This window comes from Neoarius graeffei, chromosome 17 (genome assembly GCF_027579695.1).
Source record: "Neoarius graeffei isolate fNeoGra1 chromosome 17, fNeoGra1.pri, whole genome shotgun sequence".
Lineage (NCBI taxonomy): Eukaryota > Metazoa > Chordata > Actinopteri > Siluriformes > Ariidae > Neoarius > Neoarius graeffei.
The window spans coordinates 5,184,396-5,210,633 of NC_083585.1; the positions used below are offsets into that span (position 1 = coordinate 5,184,396).

The 26,238-nt window shown below is 41.8% G+C and overlaps 1 protein-coding gene across 1 annotated transcript in view; it reads left to right on the forward strand.

Annotated features, from left to right (window-relative positions):
• The window catches only part of LOC132901310 (zinc finger protein 850-like), an 808,362-nt gene that overhangs the window by 60,846 nt on the left and 721,278 nt on the right, over window positions 1-26,238 (forward strand). The window contains exons 16-18 of the mRNA XM_060943616.1: window positions 10,430-10,497; window positions 10,669-10,847; window positions 22,825-24,149. Of these exons, the coding sequence (XP_060799599.1) occupies window positions 10,430-10,497; window positions 10,669-10,847; window positions 22,825-24,149 (1,572 nt within the window). The remainder of the gene's footprint in view (window positions 1-10,429; window positions 10,498-10,668; window positions 10,848-22,824; window positions 24,150-26,238) is intronic.

Genomic DNA, 26,238 nt, shown 5'->3' on the forward strand with positions numbered 1-26,238 from the left:
TATTAAAAGATCCGTCCCACCCCAGAAATTCTCTGTTTGAACTGCTGCCCTTGGGCAGGCAGTTCAGGTCAATTAAGAAATGGACAAATAGACCCCTTGCACATGACGTTATGCATCACGTGATAATTGACCCCCAGGTGAAAAGACACCAGTTTTCGTGTAAGCAAGGCTTAACCAGTCTTAAATATGGTTCATTTTTGCGCTGTTTTTGGTTGTTCCAATCATTTAAATCGAGGAATAGATAAGATATTACCATTTCCCTGCTATGAAGAAAAATGTTAAAGCAAATGCTTCAAGAACAATGAAATGAGTGGTTAAAGAGAATACAGCAAGAGGAGCTAACCCTGAAAATTACAGAGAAATTTGCGACTATATAAAATTTATTTTTTTTAAAATAGACAGGCGCAACAGAGTATGGAAGAGTTTAAGAATCTCCTTTTATTTCTGCTCACATTTGAATTAGCTTTTCATGAAGGTGTTCAGACAAAATCAAATGATTTTCTTCCAGATGAACCAACTTCCTCATTCGACATGGAAAACCCAGATTGGGCACCAAACAAACAACGCTGACATAATTCGTTAAAAAACCCAATAAGGAGCGACATGCTCCTGATGCATCCTGAAAGAACAGAAAAGATTAAGAGCAAAAAGCGCTGAAGCTTTGCTTCTGTTATCAGAGAAACTCGGTCCTGTGCAAAATGTCAACCTGGAGCTAGAGTGTAGTAATGAACCTACAGTTTGAGAGAGTTCTACACAAACATACTGAACTTTACAACAGCTGCAGGCATGTGAAATGGAAATAAATTGACTAATGCCGCTTTTCCACTACAAACGCGGCTGAGCCGTGCTGTGCCGAGTCGAGCTGAGTCGGGCTGAGCGGGGCTGTTGGAGTTGCATTTCGACTACAACCGCGCTGAACCGTGCTGGCTGGAAGTGGGTGGACACATTGGGTGGAGTTAGCGAAAGTGGGTGGACGTCATGTGATGTCGTTAAGCAGCGCAAACAGTGACATCAGTGACAGTGGCGGAACAAGTCAGAGCCGGGCCGGGGGCGGGGCAAATGACCGGGCCCTTTATTAAAGCTTATCATAACATCATTTTAGGCTACAAAATATCCGCAACTGCGGTGTTTACCAATTTCAACACTACCGGGTGCAACTATGTTATTTAGTACATCAAGTCCTTCAAACGAACATGTAACTCAGAAACAAAAAACATTAGGATACTGTACATGGCTCATAATAAAACATCAATAGCCTATACTGCGCACATTATTTGAAGAGCATACGAAGGAGCGCTCAGAGGTTGCAACGGTGACAGGAAGAAGAGTCAGAAATAAAAGGAGGGCGGTGCAAACCTCACTGAATGCACTGTGTTTACCAATTTCAACACTACGGGGTGCTTATTTTGTACATTAAGTCCTTCAAACGAACATGTAACTCAGAAACAAAAAAACATTCAGCGACATACTGTACATGGCTCATAATAAAACATCAATAGCCTACTGCGCGCATTATTTGAAGGGCATACGACAAGCCTTGCGCTCCGCGAACTCGTCCACGACGCTCTGTATGTCACTGATTCAGTGAGCTTTTCAGCGGTAGTCTCACGACCCGGATAGTAAACAATAAACATGGAGGACATGGAGTCGTTAGTGTTGCTGGTCTTGGTGCTGTGGCTTGTTGTCACCGACAACGCCAACAGATACTGGCAAGAGCGTATAGATGAGGCGAGGCGCATAAGGCTTCAGAAATTCTCGTAATTCGTAATTCTCCTTCTTCCGGGTTTGCGGTGTTTACAGATCCCAGCGCGCTCGCGGGGCGTGTGTGGGCATGTGAGGACACTCCTCCTCACCAATCAGTGCACAGGGGAGTGTCTGCTCACGCCTCCAGCCTCAGTCGGCACGGTTTGGCTCGCTTCAGCCCCACTCCAAAACGGTGCGAGTTTTAGGGGCTAAGCAGGGCTGAAACGAGCTGAGTCATGCTGGTTTTTGGTAGTCGAAATGCGAGCCGTGTCGGGCTGAAGTGAGCTGAAGCGAGCTGAAAAAGGGTAGTGGAAAAGGGCCATAAGGCAGGAAAAACTTTTTTGGATAAAATTGTTACTGTCTGTTGCACACATCAACCTGTGTGACTCAGTTGTGCCTTTTGAATAGAGAATAAATGAAGAGGGAACTGAACATGAACAGTTTATTGAAATGATTATTACAAGGGTGAGTATAGTTAGCTATATGACTACAGCTACAACTGGAATGTGCCGATTCTGTTTGCATTTGTAATTATTGTACCATCCACTATTAGATAAAATTAAAATAAAATCTTACAACATTGTTTGAAAGTCTAGAGCAAGATAACGTTATTTTACAAATAATAATACTTCAGAGATTTGTTTCTATTTTAACAAATCATAAATATCAATGTATAAATGAGTGCAAATAGCTCTGTAACTTGATGTCCTTGAGGTTGTTGAGACATGGCGGGCCGGGAATACCATCTAGCCCACAGTTCAAGTAGTAGTCCTTTAAGAGTAAATGCTCAGGCTTTTGCAGCATTCTGTTCCTGATGTCGGTAAAAATTCTTTACACAAAGGTTTTCTTGTTTATGTAGTGGGGTGTGCAGTTTTTTTTTTGTTTTTTTTTTTAAACTGTTCTTCCATGTCCGGATTCTTCCGGAAAAGGAAAGTACATTCCAACATATAGCTAACACTAGGCCACAAATCTACACCGTCACTCCATTGGTTTTGAGGAATTTTGTACAGATCATAGCCACTAATAAACTCTAATTTCCATGTATCCTTCACTTCTTTATAACTAAGATTATCCAAGTAATCCGTTAGTAGAGCTTTTTTAGCTGTAGTTTTCTTCAGACAACAGCAATGGTCGTCTGACATCTTTGCTTGGCTTCAGTATGTGAACAGTATGTAAACAAAGTTTGCTTGTCCCCCAGGTATAGGGTAGGGTAGTGACTGTTGCTAACGTAAATGTGATGTCAGTGTAAGGGGTCTATAGACCGAAAAAGAGCTTCTACCCAAGAGCCATAACTGCACTAAACACTGCTTGTTTTAAAGGGACCGTGCAATTTAAAAAAAAAAAGCAGTGCGTGAATGTTTTGTGCGTGTATGTCTTTTTAGAGTTTTTGAGTTGTTGATATATATTATATGGACATATTTTATTTCTTTATTTTTAATCAGCAGATGTTGCACTAGTAGGATGGCATCCAATTTCGTTGTACGATATGCAATGACACGTTTTTATATTCAAAAGTGGAGCTCTCCGTCTTATGATTTCTCCTTCCACACACACTTGCCACATTAGTTCACTACCTGTCAAGTTAAACATGTAAAAACAAAAATGTCCAAGTCTATTGCAATACTTCATAAAACTAAACACATTCTAAGCCAAAAATCATTGCACGCCCTTTATAATTCTCTGCTTGTTCCATACATAACTTATTGTGTGGAGGTCTGGGGAAATGCATGTAAAACAATCACAAACCCGATCTTCATATTGCAGAAAAGAGCTATTAGGATCATACACAACGTATGTTATAGTGAACCAACCAATCAGTTGTTTATAAACTTGAATGGCCTTAAATTTCGTGATTTTTGTGGATTACAAAATTGCTCAGTTTATGTTTAAAATAAAAAGCAAAACTATCCCTGACTGTATTCAGAGGTTTTTTTTTTCAAATCAGAGAGAGTCATTATGAATTGAGAGGAACTCATATGTTTGTTAAAACAAAGTTCAGAACAAATGTGAAACAGAGGTGTATATCGATAACAGGAGTTTAATTTATGGAATGGTCTTGAAAATGAAATTAAACTGTGTAACACGCTTAAAGGCCTTAAAAAAGCATACAAACATAAGATTATCAGTAAGCACAAAAGTGAGATATGAAACATGTTTGGGGAAAAAATGGTTTGATTTAAATTTGATCCAGCTACTTGATATGTAACGCTACAGAATATGAAAACGTCAAAATCCAATATGTATGTTTTGGTGTTCATTTGAAATTGAAAGCTGTAAAATTGTATTGAACAAAATGTAACAGATACTATTGTTACTATTATTTTAGTTTTTTTTTCCTTTTTGTTTCTTTCCTTAATTCCTTTGGCATAAAAAAATTTATTAATTTATGAAATGTGATGAGGGTAGACGCAATAAGCTTTTGCTTCAGTCTAATCCTTTTCGGTCTTTCTTGCTGATATGTATGTAACCAGTGTGTATGTTATTGAAAGTTGAAATGACCGAAATAAATAATTAAATCTAAAATAAGCAGATGTTGCACTGGTAGGATGGCGTCCAATTTCGTTGTACGATATGCAATGACACACTTTTATATTCAAAAGTGGAGCTCTCCGTCTCATGATTTCTCCTTCCACACACACTTGCCACATTAGTTCACTACCCGTCAAGTTTATTTTTGAATATCAACATGCTTCTAGGATATGTTGCATAATCATGGTCACCTACTTCTACATTTGAGCTGAGAGATATTTCTTTCACAGCTACCCTAACTTGCAAAAGAACAGGTAGCTTTTCCTCTGGCAGTAGTTTATTAAAAAAAAAAAAGACAGAATAATAGTGTTTCCCTCAGGATTTTGTGAAACTAGGGTCAGTGGCCCTCGCTCTGGGGGCATGCTCCCCTGTGAGATAATTTTGTTTATTTTAAAGTTAAATGTATCAAACTGGTGCACTTTGAGAGCAAAATTAAGAGTTTTAGATCTATGAAGAACTTGCATAAAACAATTTTGTGCTTTAGGAATTTAAGCATAAACACACTGGTTGTATCGATATGAATGGTGATGCCACAGCAAAAAGGCCACACCTGCAAAGCATGGTTAAGGAGTTTAACAGTTCATAAACGGTTAAAAAAATGACTAGAGCATACACTTCAGCCCTCAAAGAAATGAAGCAGAAGTGGTTACCTGTGTTCAACTGGTTTATTTTTTATTTTTTTTTAGAAAATTTAAAATATTGAATAGAGAACATGCAGAATAATTTCATTTTAGTCAAAAATAAACCTATTTTGAACTCTGGTTAGAGCATGCACTTGTGTTTTGAATGACGAATACATGCTACCAGATGTGTTGGCAGCTCTTCTGACTCAAATAAGCTAAAACTCTACAAATTTAACCGTGCACTGTTTTAAAGCGAGGAGATGAGATTCGGACATGCTGATGTTAACGTTCTCTAAGCTCAAGTTTGATGAATGCTAATCATCAATGCTAACTTCTCCATTCATGTTATCTGTTTGCTGTTTTAAATTGATAACCATCATATTGTGTATGGACTAGTGGATGACTGGAGTGGACACTTAATGTTATCAGTCTCAAATCAAATGGTGTTTGTGTTCTGAAAATGCTTCCGTCACTACAGTCTAGGTAACTCATGGAAAACACTGTAATGAGCGTTGCCTCACGTTTTTAATAAATTATACAATTGCCTGTCTGATTTACCTATCTGTTTTAATAATTATTTGACAATCTGCTGTAGTGCAGTCTGGGTCAAATTTTGCAAATGACCTTCTAGCCCATCATAATGTGACATTCTTCATAATCGATAGCCAACTTTTAATTTGGTGTGCCTTGACATTCTGATTTGACCTTTTGATGTGCTTCAGCCCCAACAAGCTTGGAAATCTCTGGTACATATGATAGTGAGTTATGGTTGGGCAAGTTACAGCAGTTTTAAATGAACATGCAGCCTAGCCCATCTCTAAAGTCCTTCCCGCTCCATGCAGTCAGGCACATTGGGCGGCGCTGACCTTCGTTTCCATAGCCCTCGGCCTCTCACCTATACAGCTAGGGTTACAGGGGGGCTAGTCCTCTGGTAACCGCGAGAGGCAACAGCCTAGTCTATAGCTATGTTTTAATGTCCATTTTAAGCTCTTCATTCTGGTCCTTGAAAATAACATTTGGAAGCCTATGCCTCTAATGCCTGGTTTGTTTTTTTTGGCCCCTCCTTTAATTTTTGACCTTTCCATGGCTTTTGTTTCACTGCTGCACACTGCTTTTGCATTAGTGTAGAATGTTAATGTGCATTAGCTAACTTGGTTGTGATTGACCGGTGAGAACACGTATGCTGTCATGTGAACCTGAAATGACAGGCCCACAGAGAGGGCCGGTAAAAGCACAGCAAAACAAAATCTCTGTTAATTATGCCCTGATGAATAAACGAGACCCAAGATAGCTGGTTCTGTTCAGACAGTCATCCTAGCTTACTTCTCAAGGGAATTTTTACAGCTAGGGGAAATATCCTGAGCAAAATCCATTCCAGTATGTTGTCTTCCCTCTTTTTCACGTTCCTGACCGTAGTTGGGAAGCGGGAGTGAATCCGGTTTGCTAGACTCGCTCACTTCCCTGCTCGCATGGCTTTCATAATGCTCCTGGATTCTAACGGGTATATGAGTCAGGACACACACACGGCATTGGTCTGAACAAAGTAACATCTTCATATGAAAATAGCGCTCATCACCATTACAGTCGTGGCTAACTCCACATACAGTGCTCAGCGTAAATGAGTACACCCCCTTTGAAAAGTGACATTTTATACAATAGCTCAATGAACACAATTTCCAAAATGTTAAGACAAAGTTTAAAATAACATCTGTAACTTATAATGTGAAAGTAAGGTTAATAATATAACTTAGATTACACATTTTTCAGTTTTACTCAAATTAGGGTGGTGCAAAAATGAGTACACCCCACAACAAAAGCTACTACATCTAGTACTTTTGTATGGCCTCCATGATTTTTAATGACAACACCAAGTCTTCTAGGCATGGAATGAACAAGTTGGCGACATTTTACAACATCAATCTTTTTCCATTCTTCAACAATGACCTCTTTTAGTGACCGGATGCTGGATGGAGAGTGATGCTCAACTTGTCTCTTCAGAATTCCCCATAGGTGTTCGATTGGGTTCAGATCAGGAGACATACTTGGCCACTGAATCACTTTCACCCTGTTCTTCTTCAGAAATCCAACAGTGGCCTTAGATGTGTGTTTAGGATCATTGTCATGTTGGAAAAGTGCATGACGACCAAGGGCACAGAGTGATGGTAGCATCTTCTCTTTCAGTATAGAGCAATACATCTGTGAATTCATGATGCCATCAATGAAATGCAGCTCCCCGACACCAGCAGCACTCATGCAGCCCCACATAAGGACACTGCCACCACCATGTTTCACTGTAGGCACCATGCATTTTTCTTTGTATTCCTCACCTTTGCAACGCCATACAGTTTTGAAGCCATCAGTTCCAAAAACATTTATCTTGGTCTCATCACTCCAGAGTATAGAGTCCCAGTAGTCTTCATCTTTGTCAGCGTGGGCCCTGGCAAACTCTAGGCGGGCTTTTTTGTGCCTGGGCTTTAGGAGAGGCTTCTTTCGTGGACTGCATCCATGCATGCCATTCCTCTGCAGTGTACTCCGTATTGTGTCACCGGAAATAGTCACCCCAGTTTGGCTTTCTACTTCTTTAGGTAACTGCAGTTAACTTGCTCCTGTCGAAGTGTTAACTTCCGTGGATGACCTGGACGCCTCTGTGAGATGGTTGCAGTTTCATCTTTCTTAAATTTTTGTACCACTTTTTCTACAGTATTCTGACTGATAAGTAAAGCTTTGCTGATCATCTTGTAGCCTTCACCTTTGTGGTGTAAAGAAATTATTTTCTTTGGGGAATTCTGAAGAGACAAGTTGAGCATCACTCTCCATCCAGCATCCAGTCACTAAAAGAGGTCATTGTTGAAGAATGGAAAAAGATTGATGTTGCAAAATATCGCCAACTTGTTCATTCCATACCTAGAAGACTTGATGTCATTAAAAATCATGGAGGCCATACAAAGTACTAGATGTAGTAGTTTTTGTTGTGGGGTGTACTCATTTTTGCACCACCCTAATTTGAGTAAAACTGAAAAAAAACGTGTCATCTAAGTTATATTATTAACTTTACTTTCACGTTATAAGTTAAACAGATGTTATATCAAACTTTGTCTTGTCAACATTTTGGAAATTGTTTGTGTTCATAGAGATTGTTTAAAATGTTACTTTTCAAAGGGGGTGTACTCATTTACACTGAGTTCTGTAACTTCTGCATAGTGACAAAACCAGCCATATGCTGGGGGGGAATCCGGCTAAACCCCTGCTGCAACAGGCCCTCTTAAAACTGCAGGGCATATTTTACAAGTGCCATGCAACTATCTGAGGAAATTATGATTAAAACATTGATAGAATGAGACTAAAATTAAAAGTGAGTTCCATTGATGAAATCTTGACCAAAAAAAAAAAGACTAAAATGTAACGACTATTTTCAGGAGACAAGACTAAAAGTAAATTTAAAATCATTTAAATTAAAGATGAACACTGCTACACTGAACTAAAACAACATTGGCGCCCAAATAAATATTACTTGTACAGATAACATATTTTATATAAAACCCATTTAGAGACAAAACTGACTTTTAAAGTTGTGTATTTTTGTAGCTGTCTGTTTAGAGACCAAAACACAAGGGACAGATATTTATCAGAGAGGTCTGATTCACAGCACAGCTTTGCCATGTCAGAAGTAAAGCCTTTTATGAGAAACCTTTCCTTTGCCTAAATTCTGATAAAGCCTTGCCTGCATTTTCCTATAGTTACTAAATTCATATCGGAGCTTGTCAGCTGTTTTGTGAATCTTACGATACAGTCAAAAACCTTTAATTCAGCCTTCATGAGGCTTAATAATATTGGAATGAGCCATTGTTCTTGTTTCTGTAAACCTCATTTAAAGCCATATACAGTGGGGCAAAAAAGTATTTAGTCAAATCACCAATTGTGAAGTTCTCCCACTTAAAAAGATGAGAGAGGCCTGTAATTTTCATCATAGGTATACCTCAACTATGAGAGACAAAATGAGAGAGAAAAAATCCAGAAAATCACATTGTCTGATTTTTAAAGAATTTATTTGCAAATTATGGTGGAAAATAAGTATTTGGTCAATAGCAAAAGTTCATCTCAATACTTTCTTATATACCCTTTGTTGGCAATGACAGAGGTCAAACGTTTTCTGTAAGTCTTCACAAGGTTTTCACACACTGTTGCTGGTATTTTGGCCCATTCCTCCATGCAGATCTCCTGTAGAGCAGTGATGTTTTGGGGCTGTCGCTGGGCAACACGGACTTTCAACTCCCTCCAAAGATTTTCTATGGGGTTGAGATCTGGAGACTGGCCAGGCCACTCCAGGACCTTGAAATGCTTCTTACGAAGCCACTCCTTCGTTGCCCGGGCAGTGTGTTTGGGATCATTATCATGCTGAAAGACCCAGCCACGTTTCATCTTCAATGCCCTTGCTGATGGAAGGAGGTTTTCACTCAAAATCTCACGATACATGGCCCCATTCATTCTTTCCTTTACACGGATCAGTCGTCCTGGTCCCTTTGAAGAAAAACAGCCCCAAAGCACGATGTTTCCACCCCCATGCTTCACAGTAGGTATGGTTTTCTTTGGATGCAACTCAGCATTCTTTCTCCTCCAAACACAAGTTGAGTTTTTACCAAAAAGTTCTATTTTGGTTTCATCTGATCATATGACATTCTCCCAATCCTCTTCTGGATCATCCAAATGCTCTCTAGCAAACTTCAGATGGGCCTGGACATGTACTGGCTTAAGCAGGGGGACACGTCTGGCACTGCAGGATTTGAGTCCCTGGCGGCGTAGTGTGTTACTGATGGTAGCCTTTGTTACTTTGGTCCCAGCTCTCTGCAGGTCATTCACTAGGTCCCCCCGTGTGGTTCTGGGATTTTTGCTCACCGTTCTTGTGATCATTTTGACCCCACGGGGTGAGATCTTGCGTGGAGCCCCAGATCGAGGGAGATTATCAGTGGTCTTGTATGTCTTCCATTTTCTAATAATTGCTCCCACAGTTGATTTCTTCACACCAAGCTGCTTACCTATTGCAGATTCAGTCTTCCCAGCCTGGTGCAGGTCTACAATTTTGTTTCTGGTGTCCTTTGACAGCTCTTTGGTCTTGGCCATAGTGGAGTTTGGAGTGTGACTGTTTGAGGTTGTGGACAGGTGTCTTTTATACTGATAACGAGTTCAAACAGGTGCCATTAATACAGGTAACGAGTGGAGGACAGAGGAGCCTCTTAAAGAAGTTGTTACAGGTCTGTGAGAGCCAGAAATCTTGCTTGTTTGTAGGTGACCAAATACTTATTTTACCGAGAAATTGACCAGTTAATTCATTAAAAATCTTACAATGTGATTTCCTGGATTCTTTCCCCCCATTCTGTCTCTCATAGTTGAAGTGTACCTTTGATGAAAATTACAGGCCTCTCTCATCTTTTTAAGTGGGAGAACTTGCACAATTGGTGGCTGACTAAATACTTTTTTGCCCCACTGTATTGATTTTGTGAAAAAAAAAAAAAAGTAAATGTGGTATTTTTCTACAGGTATACAGGAGCATGCAGTATGAAGAATACATTGATGCCAAAAGAGAGACGCATGTGAATTGGATGAGGTGAGCAGTACACCAGCTGTTGGGTCATTTTAGTGATTTTGATTTTACAGCTCCTCATTTGTTGGAAGAACTTTATCTTCATGTCATTGATATCTCCACCATGCTTTCTCCAAGTCTGTAACTCTGATCTGATTTTTTACCTTTTTCTGAAACGTTGCCTCACTCTTTTAGGTATGTGAATTGTGCCCGGAATGAAGAAGAACAGAATCTTGTGGCATTTGAGTATCAAGGGGGAATTCTGTATCGTTGCTGTCGATCCATTAACCCAGGACAGGAGCTCTTGGTGTGGCATGAAGAGGAGTACACCAAAGAACTCAGTCCTGCACCTACAGGAACAACCAGACAGCAAGGTGTTACTTTTGTCTAAGAGGTTATAGAGGTTATTTTTTGCATCATTTTGTGACGTTTCTGAGCCTACCAGTGTTTCTGGGATGAAAGCTGTTGTACAATGCAGTCTGCAATAACTAGAGCATTCCCCAGAGAACTCATTTTGGCCTGTTCCACCAACCAGGTAACTCTTCTCGATCATATGACCGTGACCAACCAGAGAGGGTGAAGTCTATCAGCTTCCTTTGAGACACGTGAAGTCCGCCCACTGCATATCTTGCCATTGCAAAACTGACTACAGTGGTGCTTAAAAGTTTGTGAACCCTTTAGAATTTTCTATATTTCTGCATAAATATGACCTAAAACATCATCAGATTTTCACCCAAGTCCTAAAAGTAGATAAAGAGAACCCAGTTAAACAAATGAGACAAAAATATTATACTTGGTCATTTATTTATTGAGGAAAATGATCCAATATTACATATCTGTGAGTGGCAAAAATATGTGAACCTTTGCTTTCAGTATCTGGTGTGACCCCCTTGTGCAGCAATAACTGCAACTAAACATTTCTGGTAACTGTTGATCAGTCCTGCACACTGGCTTGGAGGAATTTTAGCCCATTCCTCCATACAGAACAGATTCAACTCTGGGATGTTGGTGGGTTTCCTCACATGAACTGCTCGCTTCAGGTCCTTCCACAACATTTTGATTGGATTAAGGTCAGGACTTTGACTTGGCCATTCCAAAACATTAACTTTATTCTTCTTGAACCATTCTTTGGTAGAACGACTTGTGTGCTTAGGGTCATTGTCTTGCTGCATGACCCACCTTCTCTTGAGATTCAGTTCATGGACAGATGTCCTGACATTTTCCTTTAGAATTCACTGGTATAATTCAGAATTCATTGTTCCATCAATGATGGCAAGCTGTCCTGGCCCAGATGCATCAAAACAGGCCCAAACCATGATAGTACCACCACCACCATGTTTCACAGATGGGATAAGGTTCTTATGCTGGAATGCAGTGTTTTCCTTTCTCCGAACATAACGCTTCTCATTTAAACCAAAAATTCTATTTTGGTCTCATCCATCCACAAAACATTTTTCCAATAGCTTTCTGGCTTGTCCACATGATCTTTAGCAAACTGCAGATGAGCAGCAATGTTCTTTTTGGAGAGCAGTGGCTTTCTCCTTGCAGCCCTACCATGCACACCATTGTTGTTCAGTGTTCTCCTGATGGTGGACTCATGAACAGTAACATTAGCCGATGTGAGTGTCACATGGGTTCTATGACAAAATGATGACACAGCCAAGGAGTGCAACTTCGGTGCAGAAAAGGGTGTTTATTTTCAGTACGTTTTTCCCCAAAGTGAACAAAAATAAAATAAGAATGGAAAAAATAGTGTTCAAACTTTTAAACAAAATAATATAGGCCTATGAATTTCACAAAATAAACAAAAAAATGTATTTACAAGAAAAGCAGAAAAATAATTCCAGTCTGAAGAGCTTACACAGCACAGGCCAAGGTTACAAACCAGACTGAATACCAGAAAAAAAACCCACCCCGATTACCTCTCTTCAGAGGGCTTAAATGGTCCCCAGTCCCACCCCCTAAAATAAACCAAGCCCCATTTACCACCATTTACATACAATGTCAGGTTTCACAAACTACAAAATGTCACATAATTACCATCCAACACATCCGTTCCCAATACAACAAGATTATGTATTCACAACAATTCATTTTTCCGTTAATTGATGGTAATTGGAGGAATTGACGAGACTGGCACTACAAAGCCAGCCCGGTCTCCAATGTTCGGGTCCTTTGCAGCCAGGAAATACTGCAGGACGGAACAGAGAGACAAACAACACGAGGCTCTGACTCACCACGCTAAAATAAGTAACTAAAAAATGTTAAATGCATTTCTGTGTGTATGTTATCCTTTACAATAGCTACGAAGTACTTTTGTTACAGAAAACTATCACTACAAATAACTTGTGTGTGCACCCACAAAGTTAGATGGCTGAAATTAGCGATAGCAACATGAAATGTATCAGTATGTATGTGTGTAGTGCATTTTATAACGTCTCACGCTAGTGCATCAAGAGCTCCGTGTGACATTACCACCTTCCTCTCCTAGGGTGGCAGTACTTGGCAGCCTGGATAGGAAGTCAGCAACAACATTCTGCTAGCCTCGCTTATGATGGACACAGAACTGGAAAGGCTGCAACTCCAAGTACCATCTTGTCACCCGGGCGTTCTTATTCTTCATAGTGTTCATCCATGTCAGTGCTCGGTGGTCTGTATAAAGATCAAAATCCCGGCCCAACAGGTAATACCTCAGACTATCTAAAGCCCACTTGATTGCAAGGCATTCCTTTTCCACAGCTGAATACCTTGTTTCCCGTGGCAGCAGTTTCCTACTTAGGTATAAGACAGGCCTTTCTTCCCCTCAATCTCCTTGCGCGAGGACCGCTCCCAGGCCACATCCGGAAGCATCCACCTCTACAAGGAACCGCTTTTTGAAATCTGGTGTCTGGAGTACAGGGGAGGCACACAAACAACTCTTCAAAGTATTAAAAGGCAGCTTCACATTCATCACTCCATTTCACTGGATTACTGACAGATTTCTTCATCAGGTCTGTTAAGGGAGCAGCAATGGTGGCACAATGAGGGATGAATCTTCTGTACCAGCCAATCATGCCCAGGAAAGATTTTACCTGTGTCTTGATGGTTGGACGTTGTCTATCCCGGATTGCTTGCACCTTGTCCACCTGCGGCCTTATGGTTCCTTTTCCCAGCTGATATCCCAGGTACCTTGTCTCTGCTTTTGCCCATTCACACTTTTGCACATTCAGCGTCAGGCCTGCTTGCTGGGTTTTTCCCAGGACGCGATGCAGGTGCTCCAAATGTTGTTGCCAGGTGTCACTGAAAATAACTACATCATCTAAATAAGCAGCACTACAATCAGAGTAATCCTGGAGTATTTGGTCCATCAACCATTGGAAACTGGCAGGTGCACCATGAAGGCCAAAGGGCATCATACGAAACTGGAATAGGCCCATAGGGGTGCGGAAAGCTGTATAGGCTTTAGACTTTTCCTCTAGGGCAGGGGTGTCCAAACTGATCCATAAAGGGCCGTGTGGCTGCAGGTTTTCATTCCAGCCATGCAGCAGCACACCTGATTTGGCTTATTCAATCAACTGACACACCCACCCTTTAATCAAGGGTGGGTGTGGCTGCAAGTATTTGACTGTGTGAAGACAGTTCAGTTGATTGAATGAGCCAAGTCAGGTGTGCTGCTGCATGGCTGGAATGAAAACCTGCAGCCACACGGCCCTTTATGGATCAGTTTGGACACCCCTGCTCTAGGGGAACCTGCCAATATCCTTTACATAGATCTAATGTTGTAATGAAATTGGCATGGCCTACCTTCTCCAGAAGCTCATCTATGCGTGGCATTGGATACGCGTCGGAGTGGGAGATGGCATTCAACCTTCTAAAGTCAAGGCACACCCGGATGGAGCCATCCTTCTTTGGCACAATCACGATGGGGCTGCTCCATTCACTGGCTGATGGTTTTATCACGCCTAGTTCCAACATGGCATGGACCTCCTTTTCGAGAGCCTCAACCAGCCTCTCAGGGATACGGTACGGTGCCTGTCTGATAGGGAACTGGTCCGGTTTGAGGCGAATGGTATGTTCCAGGAGTGTGGTCTTTCCTGGCCTCTGCTGGAAAAGTGCAGGGTAATGGCTGAATACATCAAACAGATCCATTTGCTTCTCACCCTCCAGGTATGGGAGTGTCACCTCTGTTTCCCCACTCCATGCCTTCAGCAGTTCCTCTGGCTCCGCCTCCTCCTCCAGGTACCGCACAAACAGCACCGTCTGGTGGTCTGCTGTCTCATGCCAGGCCCTGAGGAGATTCACATGATAAGTTTGAACTGGCTTACCCTTCTCTGGATGGTGGACCTCATATGTTGTTGGGCTTATCTTCCTGTGGATGGTGTATGGCCCTTGCCACTTGGCCAACAGCTTGTTGGAAGAACAGGGCAACAACAGGAGCACCTTTTGTCCTGCTTGAAACTCCCTTACTCGTGCATGTTGGTCATACCATCTCTTCTGAACTTCTTGCGCTGCCTGAAGATTCACCTGGGCTTCCTGGTGGTATTTCTCCAGCCGGCTCCGCATCTGAAGAACGTATTGGACCATGCCTTGGCTGTTAGACTCAATGGTGGTAGTGCCTTCCCATGAGCTCTTCAGGAGGTCTAGTGGCCCCCTCACTGGCCACCCATACAAGAGCTCGAATGGCGAAAAGCTGGTTGAAGCTTGAGGGACTTCCCTATAAGCAAACAACAGGAAAGGCAGCCACTTATCCCAATCACAGCCAGTATCGTCGACAAACTTGCGGAGCATCGACTTCAATGTTTGATTGAACCGCTCGACAAGCCCGTCCGTTTGGGGATGATACGGTATGGTCTTCAGGGCCTTGATACCTAGCTGGCTGTACAGTTGCATCATCAGGCGAGATGTAAAGTTGGTGCCTTGGTCCGTGATGATCTCATCCGGAATGCCAACTCTGGAAAACAACTGAACAAGAGCACTGATCACCTTTTGGGGTGGTTATGCTTCGCAGTGGGAATGCCTCTGGGAAACGGGTTGCGTAATCTCATACCACGAGGATCTACCTGTACCCAGAGCTACTTTTCTCCAACGGCCCTACAATATCCATTGCAATTCTACGAAAAGGAGAGGAGACGACAGGCAGTGGACACAACAGAGCTCTCTCAGACCTGCGGACACCAGATGTTTTTTGACAGACAGAACATGTTTTGCAGTAGTGTTGTGTGTCAGTGTACATTGTTGGCCAAAAGAATCTACTGCCTAACCTCAAATAGGTTTTCTGTTGCCCCAAATGCCCAGCCCATGGAATAGTGTGTGCTAGATGGAGAACAAGGGGCCTACAGCTGACTGGGACCACTAGATGTTTCACCCCCGAATCTGATTGGTTATAAAGAATGCCATTTTCTACCAGGTATCTGTCTGGAGCATACTTCTCCCTGGTGTTAGATTCAGCTTTTTCAAACAAGGTACATAGTGTGGCATCATCTTGTTGTAATTTGATAATGTCATGTGGCACTTCCCACTCAACGTTCAACCCCTCAGTATTAACTTTCTGAAATGACTCCCCATGACTATATTTCTCTAAGTGCCACTGGCGACGGGACTTCCGGGGACCTTTTTCCCCACCTTGAGTCAAGTCATCTGACAGATTTGGTAATGGCTCCACAGCCTTCTGAGAACGGGTGACCACAGGGCATGACATAGTTACATCATTCATAACATTGGCCTGAGACACTTCATTAACCAACCCTAATAAGTCACCCCACACTGGAACATCCCTCCCCAGTATGACATCAAAAGGTAAGTTTTCAACCACCACCATATTCAGTAGGTATTTTGCTCCATCAATTTCAGCTGTAAGTTCTGTCAGTGGATATTGCTTTTTATCTCCATGTACACACTCAATCACCTTCTGATTCTGATAGTAAATGCAATTAACTGGCACATGACACATTTTAATTAAAGAAACAACACTACCAGTATCCACCATAGCACCAAGTGTAACCCCATTAACTTTTACTTTCTGGCTTACTGGTTGCATTTCATTAATTTCAGCCCTGGCATCCCCTTCCCGTGGCACATAGCAAAACCCAGATAATTTTGGTTTCCTTAAAGGACAAACAGATGCCTTATGGCCTCGCTGTTGACAGAAAAAACAAATCAATGCCGGCCTCCCATTATTCCCAACTGCCTGACCAGTATTACTACCCCCAACTGTATGAGCAGGATTCCCACCCCCAGAGTTACCTGCACCCTGCTTGAAGCTCTGTGATGGTTTGTAAGTAACCACTGGGCGGTTGGGTGCCACCTTGTGTGCATTAATATACTGCAATGCTAACTTGGCTGCAGTCATTCCATCTTCTGGCTCATGTTCTCGGACCCATGTCCGTACATCTGGGGACAGAACATTCAGCAACTGCTCCATAATCACCTTCTCACCAATCTCCTCCTTGGTGTGACATTCTGGTTGCACCCACTGACGGAACAGATGCTTCAACCGGTGATAGGTCTCCATAGGTGTTTCTCCAACTGGAACAGTGCTCCTCCGAAATCACTGTTGGTACGTCTCTTTGGTGATGTCAAATTACAGAAGCAGGGCCTCCTTTAACTCCTGGAAGTCATGTGCACGGTCCTCGTCCATAGCCGAGTCTGCTTCTAGGGCCTTGCCAGTCAGCAATGGAATCAATTTGACTGCCCACTCTCTTTCTGGCCATTGCCATGTACGTGCCAGGCGCTCAAACCTCAGCAGGAAATTTTCCATATCTTCTCCTTGCTGATAGGGATGTAGCTTTGGTTCTCTGGGTCGTCCTGGGTACATTGGCATCTGTGGATACACCGGGCTTGCTGACGGGTGTGCTGGGGCAGCTGGCGCTGGCGGGTGTGTTGGGGCAGCTGGCGCTGGAGCGGCTGGCGCTGGGCTTACTTCATGGGACTGACTGCTGTAGTCTGGCTCTGGCTGTTGATGTCCTCCTGGCTGGAACGGCATTGCTGGTGGCAGATCGAGTCTTACGCTTTCCTCTCCAAGCACACTGGAAAATGCCGGTTGGTATGAGAGATGCGGTTCTTGCCGAGGCCGCATTGCTGTGAAAAAATCTCGCAGCTCCTCCCGCATGGCCTCGTCATGCCTAATCTGCGCCTCCTGATGCGCATCATCTCTCATTCGTTGGGCTGTGAGGAAATCTTGAACCAGGTCTGTTAGCGATGTGGCCGCAACAGATGGCAATACCGGAACACCACCTCTGGTCTTAGGTCTGGCTCCCTTCCCCTTGTAATCCTGGACAACTGCTTGTGCTTGCTCTTGCTCTGTTCCCGACTGAGCTGTTTCCCAGTCATCCTCCTTCAGTTGCCTGGCGGCGGCTGCTCTGGTGAATGGTTTATAGGTGTTGCCTTTCCTTTGGGTCGTCCGAACTGGTTTTCTTCGGCTGACCATCCCACTTCTGACACCATATATCACGTGGGTTCTATGGCAAAATGATGACACAGCCAAGGAGTGCAACTTCGGTGCAGAAAAGGGTGTTTATTTTCAGTCCGTTTTTCCCCCAAAGTGAACAAAAATAAAATAATAAGAATGGAAAAAATAGTGTTCAAACTTTTAAACAAAATAACATAGGCCTATGAATTTCACAAAATAAACAAAAACAATTTATTTACAAGAAAAGCAGAAAAATAATTCCAGTCTGAAGAGCTTACACAGCACAGGCCAAGGTTACAAACCAGACTGAATACCAGAAAAAAAAAAAACACCCCGATTACCTCTCTTCAGAGGGCTTAAATAGTCCCCAGTCCCACCCCCTAAAATAAACCAAGCCCCATTTACCACCATTTACATACAATGTCAGGTTTCACAAACTACAAAATGTTACATAATTACCATCCAACACATCCGTTCCCAATACAACAAGATTATGTATTCACAACAATTCATTTTTCCGTTAATTGATGGTAATTGGAGGAATTGACGAGACTGGCACTACAAAGCCAGCCCGGTCTCCAATGTTTGGGTCCTTTGCAACCAGGAAATACTGCAGGACGGAACAGAGAGACAAACAACGCGAGGCTCTGACTCACCACGCTAAAATAAGTAACTAAAAAATGTTAAATGCATTTCTGTGTGTATGTTGTCCTTTACAATAGCTACGAAGTACTTTTGTTACAGAAAACTATCACTACAAATAACTTGTGTGTGCACCCACAAAGTTAGATGGCTGAAGTTAGCGATAGCAACATGAAATGTATCAGTATGTATGTGTGTAGTGCATTTTATAAGGTCTCACGTTGGTGCATCAAGAGCTCCGTGTGACAGTGAGAGAGGCCTTCAGTTACTTAGAAGTTACTCTGGGGTCCTTTGTGACTTCGCCGACTATTACACGCCTTGCTCTTGGAGTGATCTCTGTTGGTTGACCACTCCTGGGGAGGGTAACAACAGTCTTGAATTTCCTCTACTTGTACACAATCTGTCTGACTGTGGATTGGAGGAGTCCAAACTCTTTAGAGATGGTTTTTCTGAGGTCCTCAGAAATCTCCTTTGTTCATGTCACGATACACTTCCACAAACGTGTTGTGAAGGTCAGACTTTAATATATCCCTGTTTTTTTAAATAAAACAGGGTGCCCACTCACACCTGATTGTCATCCCATTGATTGAAAACACCTGACTCTAATTTCACCTTCAAATTAACTACTAATCCTAGAGGTTCACATACTTTTGCCACTCACAGATGTGTAATATTGGATCACTTTCCTCAATAAATAAATGACCAAGTATAATATTGTTCTCATTTGTTTAACTGGGTTCTCTTGATCTACTTTTAGGACTTGTGTGAAAATCTGATGTTGTTTTAGGTCATATTTATGCAGAAATATAGAAAATTCTAAAAGGTTCACAAGCTTTCAAGCACCACTGCATATTGAGGTATTTCACCTGACGTCACAGGGTCACGTGACGCCCCGGTGTCCGCCATTTTGAACGTCAAGCTAGCTAATGTCAACAACAGTAGCTGGTATGTTACTGTAGCAATGTTTACGTTCAGTCATTTGGATGACTGTTAAAACCTTTCAGTCTCAAGTTTTTCCTTTACTGGATTTACTAGTTTACTGAGCTAGCGCGCGCCGGCCGCCGGGGAGCTAGTGCGCGCCGGCCGCCGGGGAGCTAGCTCAGTAAACTAGTAAATCCAGTAAAGGAAAAACTTGAGACTGAAAGGTTTTAACAGTCATCCAAATGACTGAACGTAAACATTGCTACAGTAACATACCAGCTACTGTTGTTGACATTAGCTAGTGCTAACAGCTAGCTGCTAGTGCACTGCTACAACTGCACCGACCCTAATAATACAGTTCTTGGTCATTTGCCTGGTAACAGCAAATTTATAACGGGCCATGTCTCAACAGACTAAGAAGTTATTTCAATGACATTTAATAAAATTTTGTTTATCCTGAGGACCGAAAGTAAATGAAAATGTGAACAAACCTTAGGTGTAATAAGATGGCGACCACCGGCTCCAGGGACGACCCGCTGATGTAGGCATGTTACCCAGCCTGACACAAAATATGTTTAGGCATCCAAACTCTTGTACGCTTTCAGATCAATACCTGTGTATGGCGATGGGTTTTTAATGACATAGGTATACAGATCATGTGGGCCGAAGTCAGGTAAAGACGAGGGCTTCGTGTACTTCCGTACGTCAGTGAACAATCCTGGTGGAAGCAGGTAAACGTCGTTCTCTAAGCCTGCTAACCTCAATTTTTGCAAATACCTCTCCCTCTGCTCGCCCTGTAAATGCCCTACGTCGCTGGATAGTGAAGGTGTTTTCTGCATCTCGCTCCTTTTTCTTTTATGTTTTTCGTTTGTCGCCTTCCTCGCATTCAAACTGATTCAAGCCGTGCCGTCCAAAATGGCAGCATCACATGACTTGGTCACATGCGTGAAATACCTCAATTGTAAACCACAAGATATTGTTGTAGTTTTATTCATCGTGCCCAGTTTAACCAGAAGTAGCGTAAAATGCATGCCCTGTGGATCCCGAGTGGCACAGCAGAAAAGTGTTATCCCCGTCATCCTCCCCATCATCCAGATATTGCCACTTTCAAATCCTGATGACGCCACAATCATCTGTGGTTGGGAGCTCAAGAAAGCAAAATTGTCTGGGCTCTCTGGGAGGGAGAGATGGCATGCTCTCTCTTCTCTGCCCTGTCCGTTACACTGGCCAGTCATGGGTGTGTGAGAGCACATTTAATAGGAAGTAAGTGGATTGGGCTTTTGTCCGAGTGTGCTTTGCAGCCCCCTGACATTGTATGAGTAAAACGTGGTCAACTGGTGTTTCTTGTCTTGGAGGAAGCACATGATAGCCCTCCCTGGTTGGTAGCTGTTATGTGATACTGGAGAGGAGTCTGATGGGTGGGAATTGGCCATGGCTAAATTAGGGAGGAAATCGGGGGGGAATGCCCTGTCACAGCAAACACATAATGTAGGATAATGTCAGACCTCCCCATATTACAGAAACACTGGGGGGGGGCATTATAATACCTTCAGTGCAATATAACCAGCTGGCTGGAAAGAAGTTAGTTGAACACACACATGCAGTGTGTCTGAACCAAGGGAAGTTGTTAATTGGATAATGCAGATGTCAGTCAAACCCATCAACCATTATAAAAATCAATTGCAACACATTTGCTTTATTTCAGGAGCATATGTGATGGTTAGATTATCAAGCAATTTAACAAGCAATAACAATTTAGTATTTTTATGGAATTCAATAATTCCACAAGAGTCATACCATGGAGAACTTTTTAATTATGTTAAATTTTAGCTCCTTAAAGTGCATATCACGGGTAAATTCAGGAGCAAGATCAATGTAATTCTCCTATTTTATATTAAACTTTGGTCAAATATCTAACATTTTTGCATTTTGTGCAATTTTTTACCTTGCGCAATACCAGAAAAATTCAGCTGAAATCGAGCCATTTGAGGCGAATCGGTCCGCCTCTGGAAAAACTTGGCATTTGAATTTCCCGGCAAACACTGATTTTCGTGATGTCGCGTGCAGAACGCCTCCCTCTGAATCCTACGTCAGTGCTGGTTTGTTTATGAGAAAACGACTTGGTGGTTTTCTGCAAATTTCTTCAACGTTATCACGTAATTATTAAAATGGTTAACAGATGTATCGTAGGAGGGTGTAGCAACACCAATCATGATGGGATTAGTACTCATCGTTTCCCAAAAGACCGGACAATGAGAGATAAATGGGAGCGCTTGGTCTACACAGGCTGTGCACTGAAACCATGCAAGCTCTCGCAGCCTGCTGGCGCTTCCGCAGGTGACGTCACGAATCTGGCTCCAGACTCCCTTGGGATTTTTCCAGACGCATTTTGTCATTTTATTTTTTTCTGCTGTCGACAGATGGCCTTGGGCAAAATTACCCTTCTGGATGAGTGTGTAAAGGGACATACTTTTCATATATAAAAAAAAATTAAATTGGTCCAGGATATGCACTTTAAACTCTTGCAGCTGAAGAACTTCAACATGTTAAGGAACAAATAGTGTCTGATGAATTAACGAACAATTAAACACATGGAGGTTTGGTTGCTTTATTACTACAAATCACACCGTGGCATTCTTCAAATACTGCAGTAAGGAAATTCCTACTGCTGCAGACCTACTTGAACCTACTGAACCGATGCAGTGTGTCCCTTTTTTTTATTTTTTTAATACGCCTACATTTAAATTAAATGGCTATTGTTATGTGTCTTAATTTATGGATGTTGGCTTGCTTTCATCAATTACATTAATATGAATCAACTGGGCTTCACAAAATCCCACAAAACTTAATTTCATGAAATTTGTGTGTAATTGAAATTAATAAGTGTTTTTAAACTTGACAACCTAATCCATATAAAAAATCCAGATAGAAAATACATATTTGCTTGTGTAAATGCTACTAGAAACTATTTGCAAATAAATCTATCCATATCCAGTTTGATAAATAAGACCCATTTTTGGATCTTTCAGAACCTTGAATGTGAGGGCTGAGTTTCCTTCTCAATCCTGGATGAGATGTAAATAAGGCTAGGCTTGCCATTACCTAGACTTGACATGATGTCCAACAAGAACCAACAACTCCCCTTTGGTCTCTCAGACCCATGGGGCTATGGCCAATGCTGTGCATAGCTGCTGTTCCAGGACCTTATTGAATCTCCCAGTATTCCAAGCTAGAGGCTGCTATATCTTAGTCTGCAACCTTTTGTTTTTGTCTCAGTCTTAATTCATGTAGAATCTTGATTGTTTCAGTAAAAGCACTCCTTACATTGGGTTAGTGTTGTTATATTTTATAATCTTGTTGCATTTCATGTTCAATTTATTTTTGTCCTTTCATTTCTCCAGAAGTAAAGAACGCTCTGCTGCAAGTCTTTTCATGCTCCACATGCCCTCATTCTGATGCATCTCCAATTTACCTCGACACGCATATCCAGAGATGCCACTATGAAGAGTATGTGAGACTGCGAGAATCAGGAGAGATTAAATATAAGCTTCAGATCCCCTCCAAATGCTCCAGTCTTCAACTGACATCAACTGATATTATCCATTCTGATACTTCCCATAATGATATACAGAAGGAAATTCACCATTGCTCAGATTGTGGAAAGAGTTTTAGTTATCAGAGTGCACTCAAGACACACCAGCGCATTCACACAGGGGAAAAGCCGTATCACTGCTCACAGTGTGGGAAGAGTTTTACTCAGCAGAGTCATCTCCAACAACACCAGCGCTTTCACACAGGAGAGAAGCCGTATCACTGCTCACAGTGTGGGAAGAGTTTTACTCAGCAGAGTCATCTCCAAACACACCAGCGCTTTCACACAGGAGAGAAGCCGTATCACTGCTCACAGTGTGGGAAGAGTTTTACTCATCAGAGTACTCTCCAAACACACCAGCGCATTCACACAGGAGAGAAGCCGTATCACTGCTCACAGTGTGGGAAGAGTTTTACTCAGCAGAGTGCTCTCCAACGACACCAGCGCATTCACACAGGAGAGAAGCCGTATCACTGCTCACAGTGTGGGAAGAGTTTTACTCGTCAGAGTGCTCTCCAACGACACCAGCGCATTCACACAGGAGAGAAGCCGTATCACTGCTCACAGTGTGGGAAGAGTTTTACTCATCAGAGTAGTCTCCAACGACACCAGCGCATTCACACAGGAGAGAAGCCGTATCACTGCTCACAGTGTGGGAAGAGTTTTACTCAGCAGAGTCATCTCCAAACACACCAGCGCTTTCACACAGGAGAGAAGCCGTATCACTGCTCACAGTGTGGGAAGAGTTTTACTAGTCAGAGTGATCTCCGACGACACCAGCGCATTCACACAGGAGAGAAGCCGTATCACTGCTCACAGTGTGGGAAGAATTTTACTCAGCAGAGTAATCTCCAAACACACCAGCGCTTTCACACAGGAGAGAAGCCGTATCACTGCTCACAGTGTGGGAAGAGTTTTACTCTTCGGAGTCATCTCCAGCAACACCAGCGCATTCACACAGGAGAGAAGCTGCATCACTGCTCACAGTGTGGGAAGAGTTTTACTAGTCAGAGTGATCTCCGACGACACCAGCGCATTCACACAGGAGAGAAGCCGTATCACTGCTCACAGTGTGGGAAGAGTTTTACTCAGCAGAGTGGTCTCCGACGACACCATCGCATTCACACGGGAAAAGCCGCATCACTGCTCACAGTGTGGGAAGAGTTTTACTCGTTAGTATGATCTCCAACAACACCAGCACATTCACACAGGATAGAAGCCGTATCACTGCTCAGTGTGGAAAGATGTTTGCTTGTTTAGTTACATTTAAGACCTTCAAGTGCACTAACTCAGAGACATTGCATGATTTAAAGTTGTCAAATTAAATATGGTTGTTACAGTTTTGACTGAAAATGACCTGTACTTTGAACTTTATTGTTCATGTTCCACCGGTCAACAATTGTTCAGAAGTTGTCTGCTTCAGAGATGAAATTGGCTAATGAAATTTGGTGTGTTGAATTAGAAGTGACAGTTAATCAGCTGATTGGCTATGGCTTCCAAGATATTTAAGATTTTAAATTTTATACTTATGTACATTGTGTAGATGTTTTAAATATAAATTGTAAAACTAGGCCTCTTCATGTGTTTATAGTCGGTTTACATGATATTTCACCTGTTCTCTTTATGTAACACTAGAAAATCAGCAAAAAGTTTATATAAATAAAATGTATTATGAACCAAATTGCAAAAACCAATTATGTATAAGTACTGAATAGGTTTCGTCCTTATTCTGTGTGTATGCAGTGGGTTTTTATTTATTTATTTATTTATTTATTTATCGGCAGCTTGTCTCTTGTATTCATGAAACGGAACATCTCTTGTCAAGCAAAGACTTGATCTCGAGTGCATAGCACTGTATGATTTTTTTTTTTGAGCTGATAAGACAGTTTGTTCAGCAGAGTGATGTCAGTTGACTTATGATTGCATCATCAGTGACTTCTAGGAATAACCTAATGTCATGTATGATGCAATACCGGCTTCAGATTGCATCATTCATTGTTTTGCCAAAAAAGTAAGTACTATCCAAACCCACTCAGATTTATTCATAGAGCCAATCTTGAAAACGAGCCAATGAACAATTTTAAGTTTCATTTTCGTTCTCAGTGATCCAGAATTAGTAAAGTTTGACTATATTTATTTCAGAAGCATTTTGGCTGTAGACCAGTGTTCTATGACTGTTTTAAAATCTGTAACCTTATAGTGATGTTTAAAATGAGACTGTTAATGTTTTCTTTTGCTCTTAAGTAGTCATTAATTACCACCATACAAATAATGATTTAACTGTAACACTTATCAGTGTAGTACTGCAGCATGAGACTAATTGTTCGTGGAATTATTACTGATCAGGATTTTAATGTTTAATGGAAATGTCGATCAAACCAAATGAGTACGGAGCACTTAAATGAAGCTCGTCCAACTATATGCATCCACCTCGTCTCACTGGTTGAGGAGAAGGCATCAAAGTTGTTTATAATAATCTAGGAATTGTACAAAAACCTGAACAAAAATTCAGTATGCTTGAAGTTCTTTCTCCTAATGTATGTAGCTAAAAAAATTCGACGCAGTTGATTCAACTAATTATTTACAGACCCATGGTTTAAATTCTGAAGTTGTTTCTGAATTTGCTGAATTTCTCAAACCTGGTTGTGTCTTTAGACAACAAATTAATTGTTAGAGACATTGTTTTGATCACCTGGAAGACTCTGAGAACAGCATCCGTGTCCATTCTAGATTCAGTAGGCGTGAATCAGAATGTCATAGGACCTAACCCTATTTTTGTTCAGGTTTTTGTATGATTCCTAGTGGTCACACTCGATCTAGCACTTGCATTTGTATTAAATATAGAAAATATAGTCAGACTTCCACAGTCTGATGCTCCCTCAGACCATTACCTCATCTTTTTTGAAATGTCTTAACAATAATATGCACCTTGCACACCATCACATCAAAAGTACATTCACAGCAACTACTGCATAAAGTTTTATCAGTAGTTTCCCAGAGTTATCAACTATGATTGGATCCCCATTAGACCTCACAGAACTTGATCAGACAACTGAATGCTTCGAGTCAACATTCTGCTTTACTTTAGATAACGTAGCTCCACTTAAAAGAAAATAATTCAGGAGAAGAAAACCTAGCACCTTGGTATAACAATCACACGTGCACCTTAAAACATACAAAACACATGTAAAATTAGAAAATGGTGTCAAACAAAATTGATAGT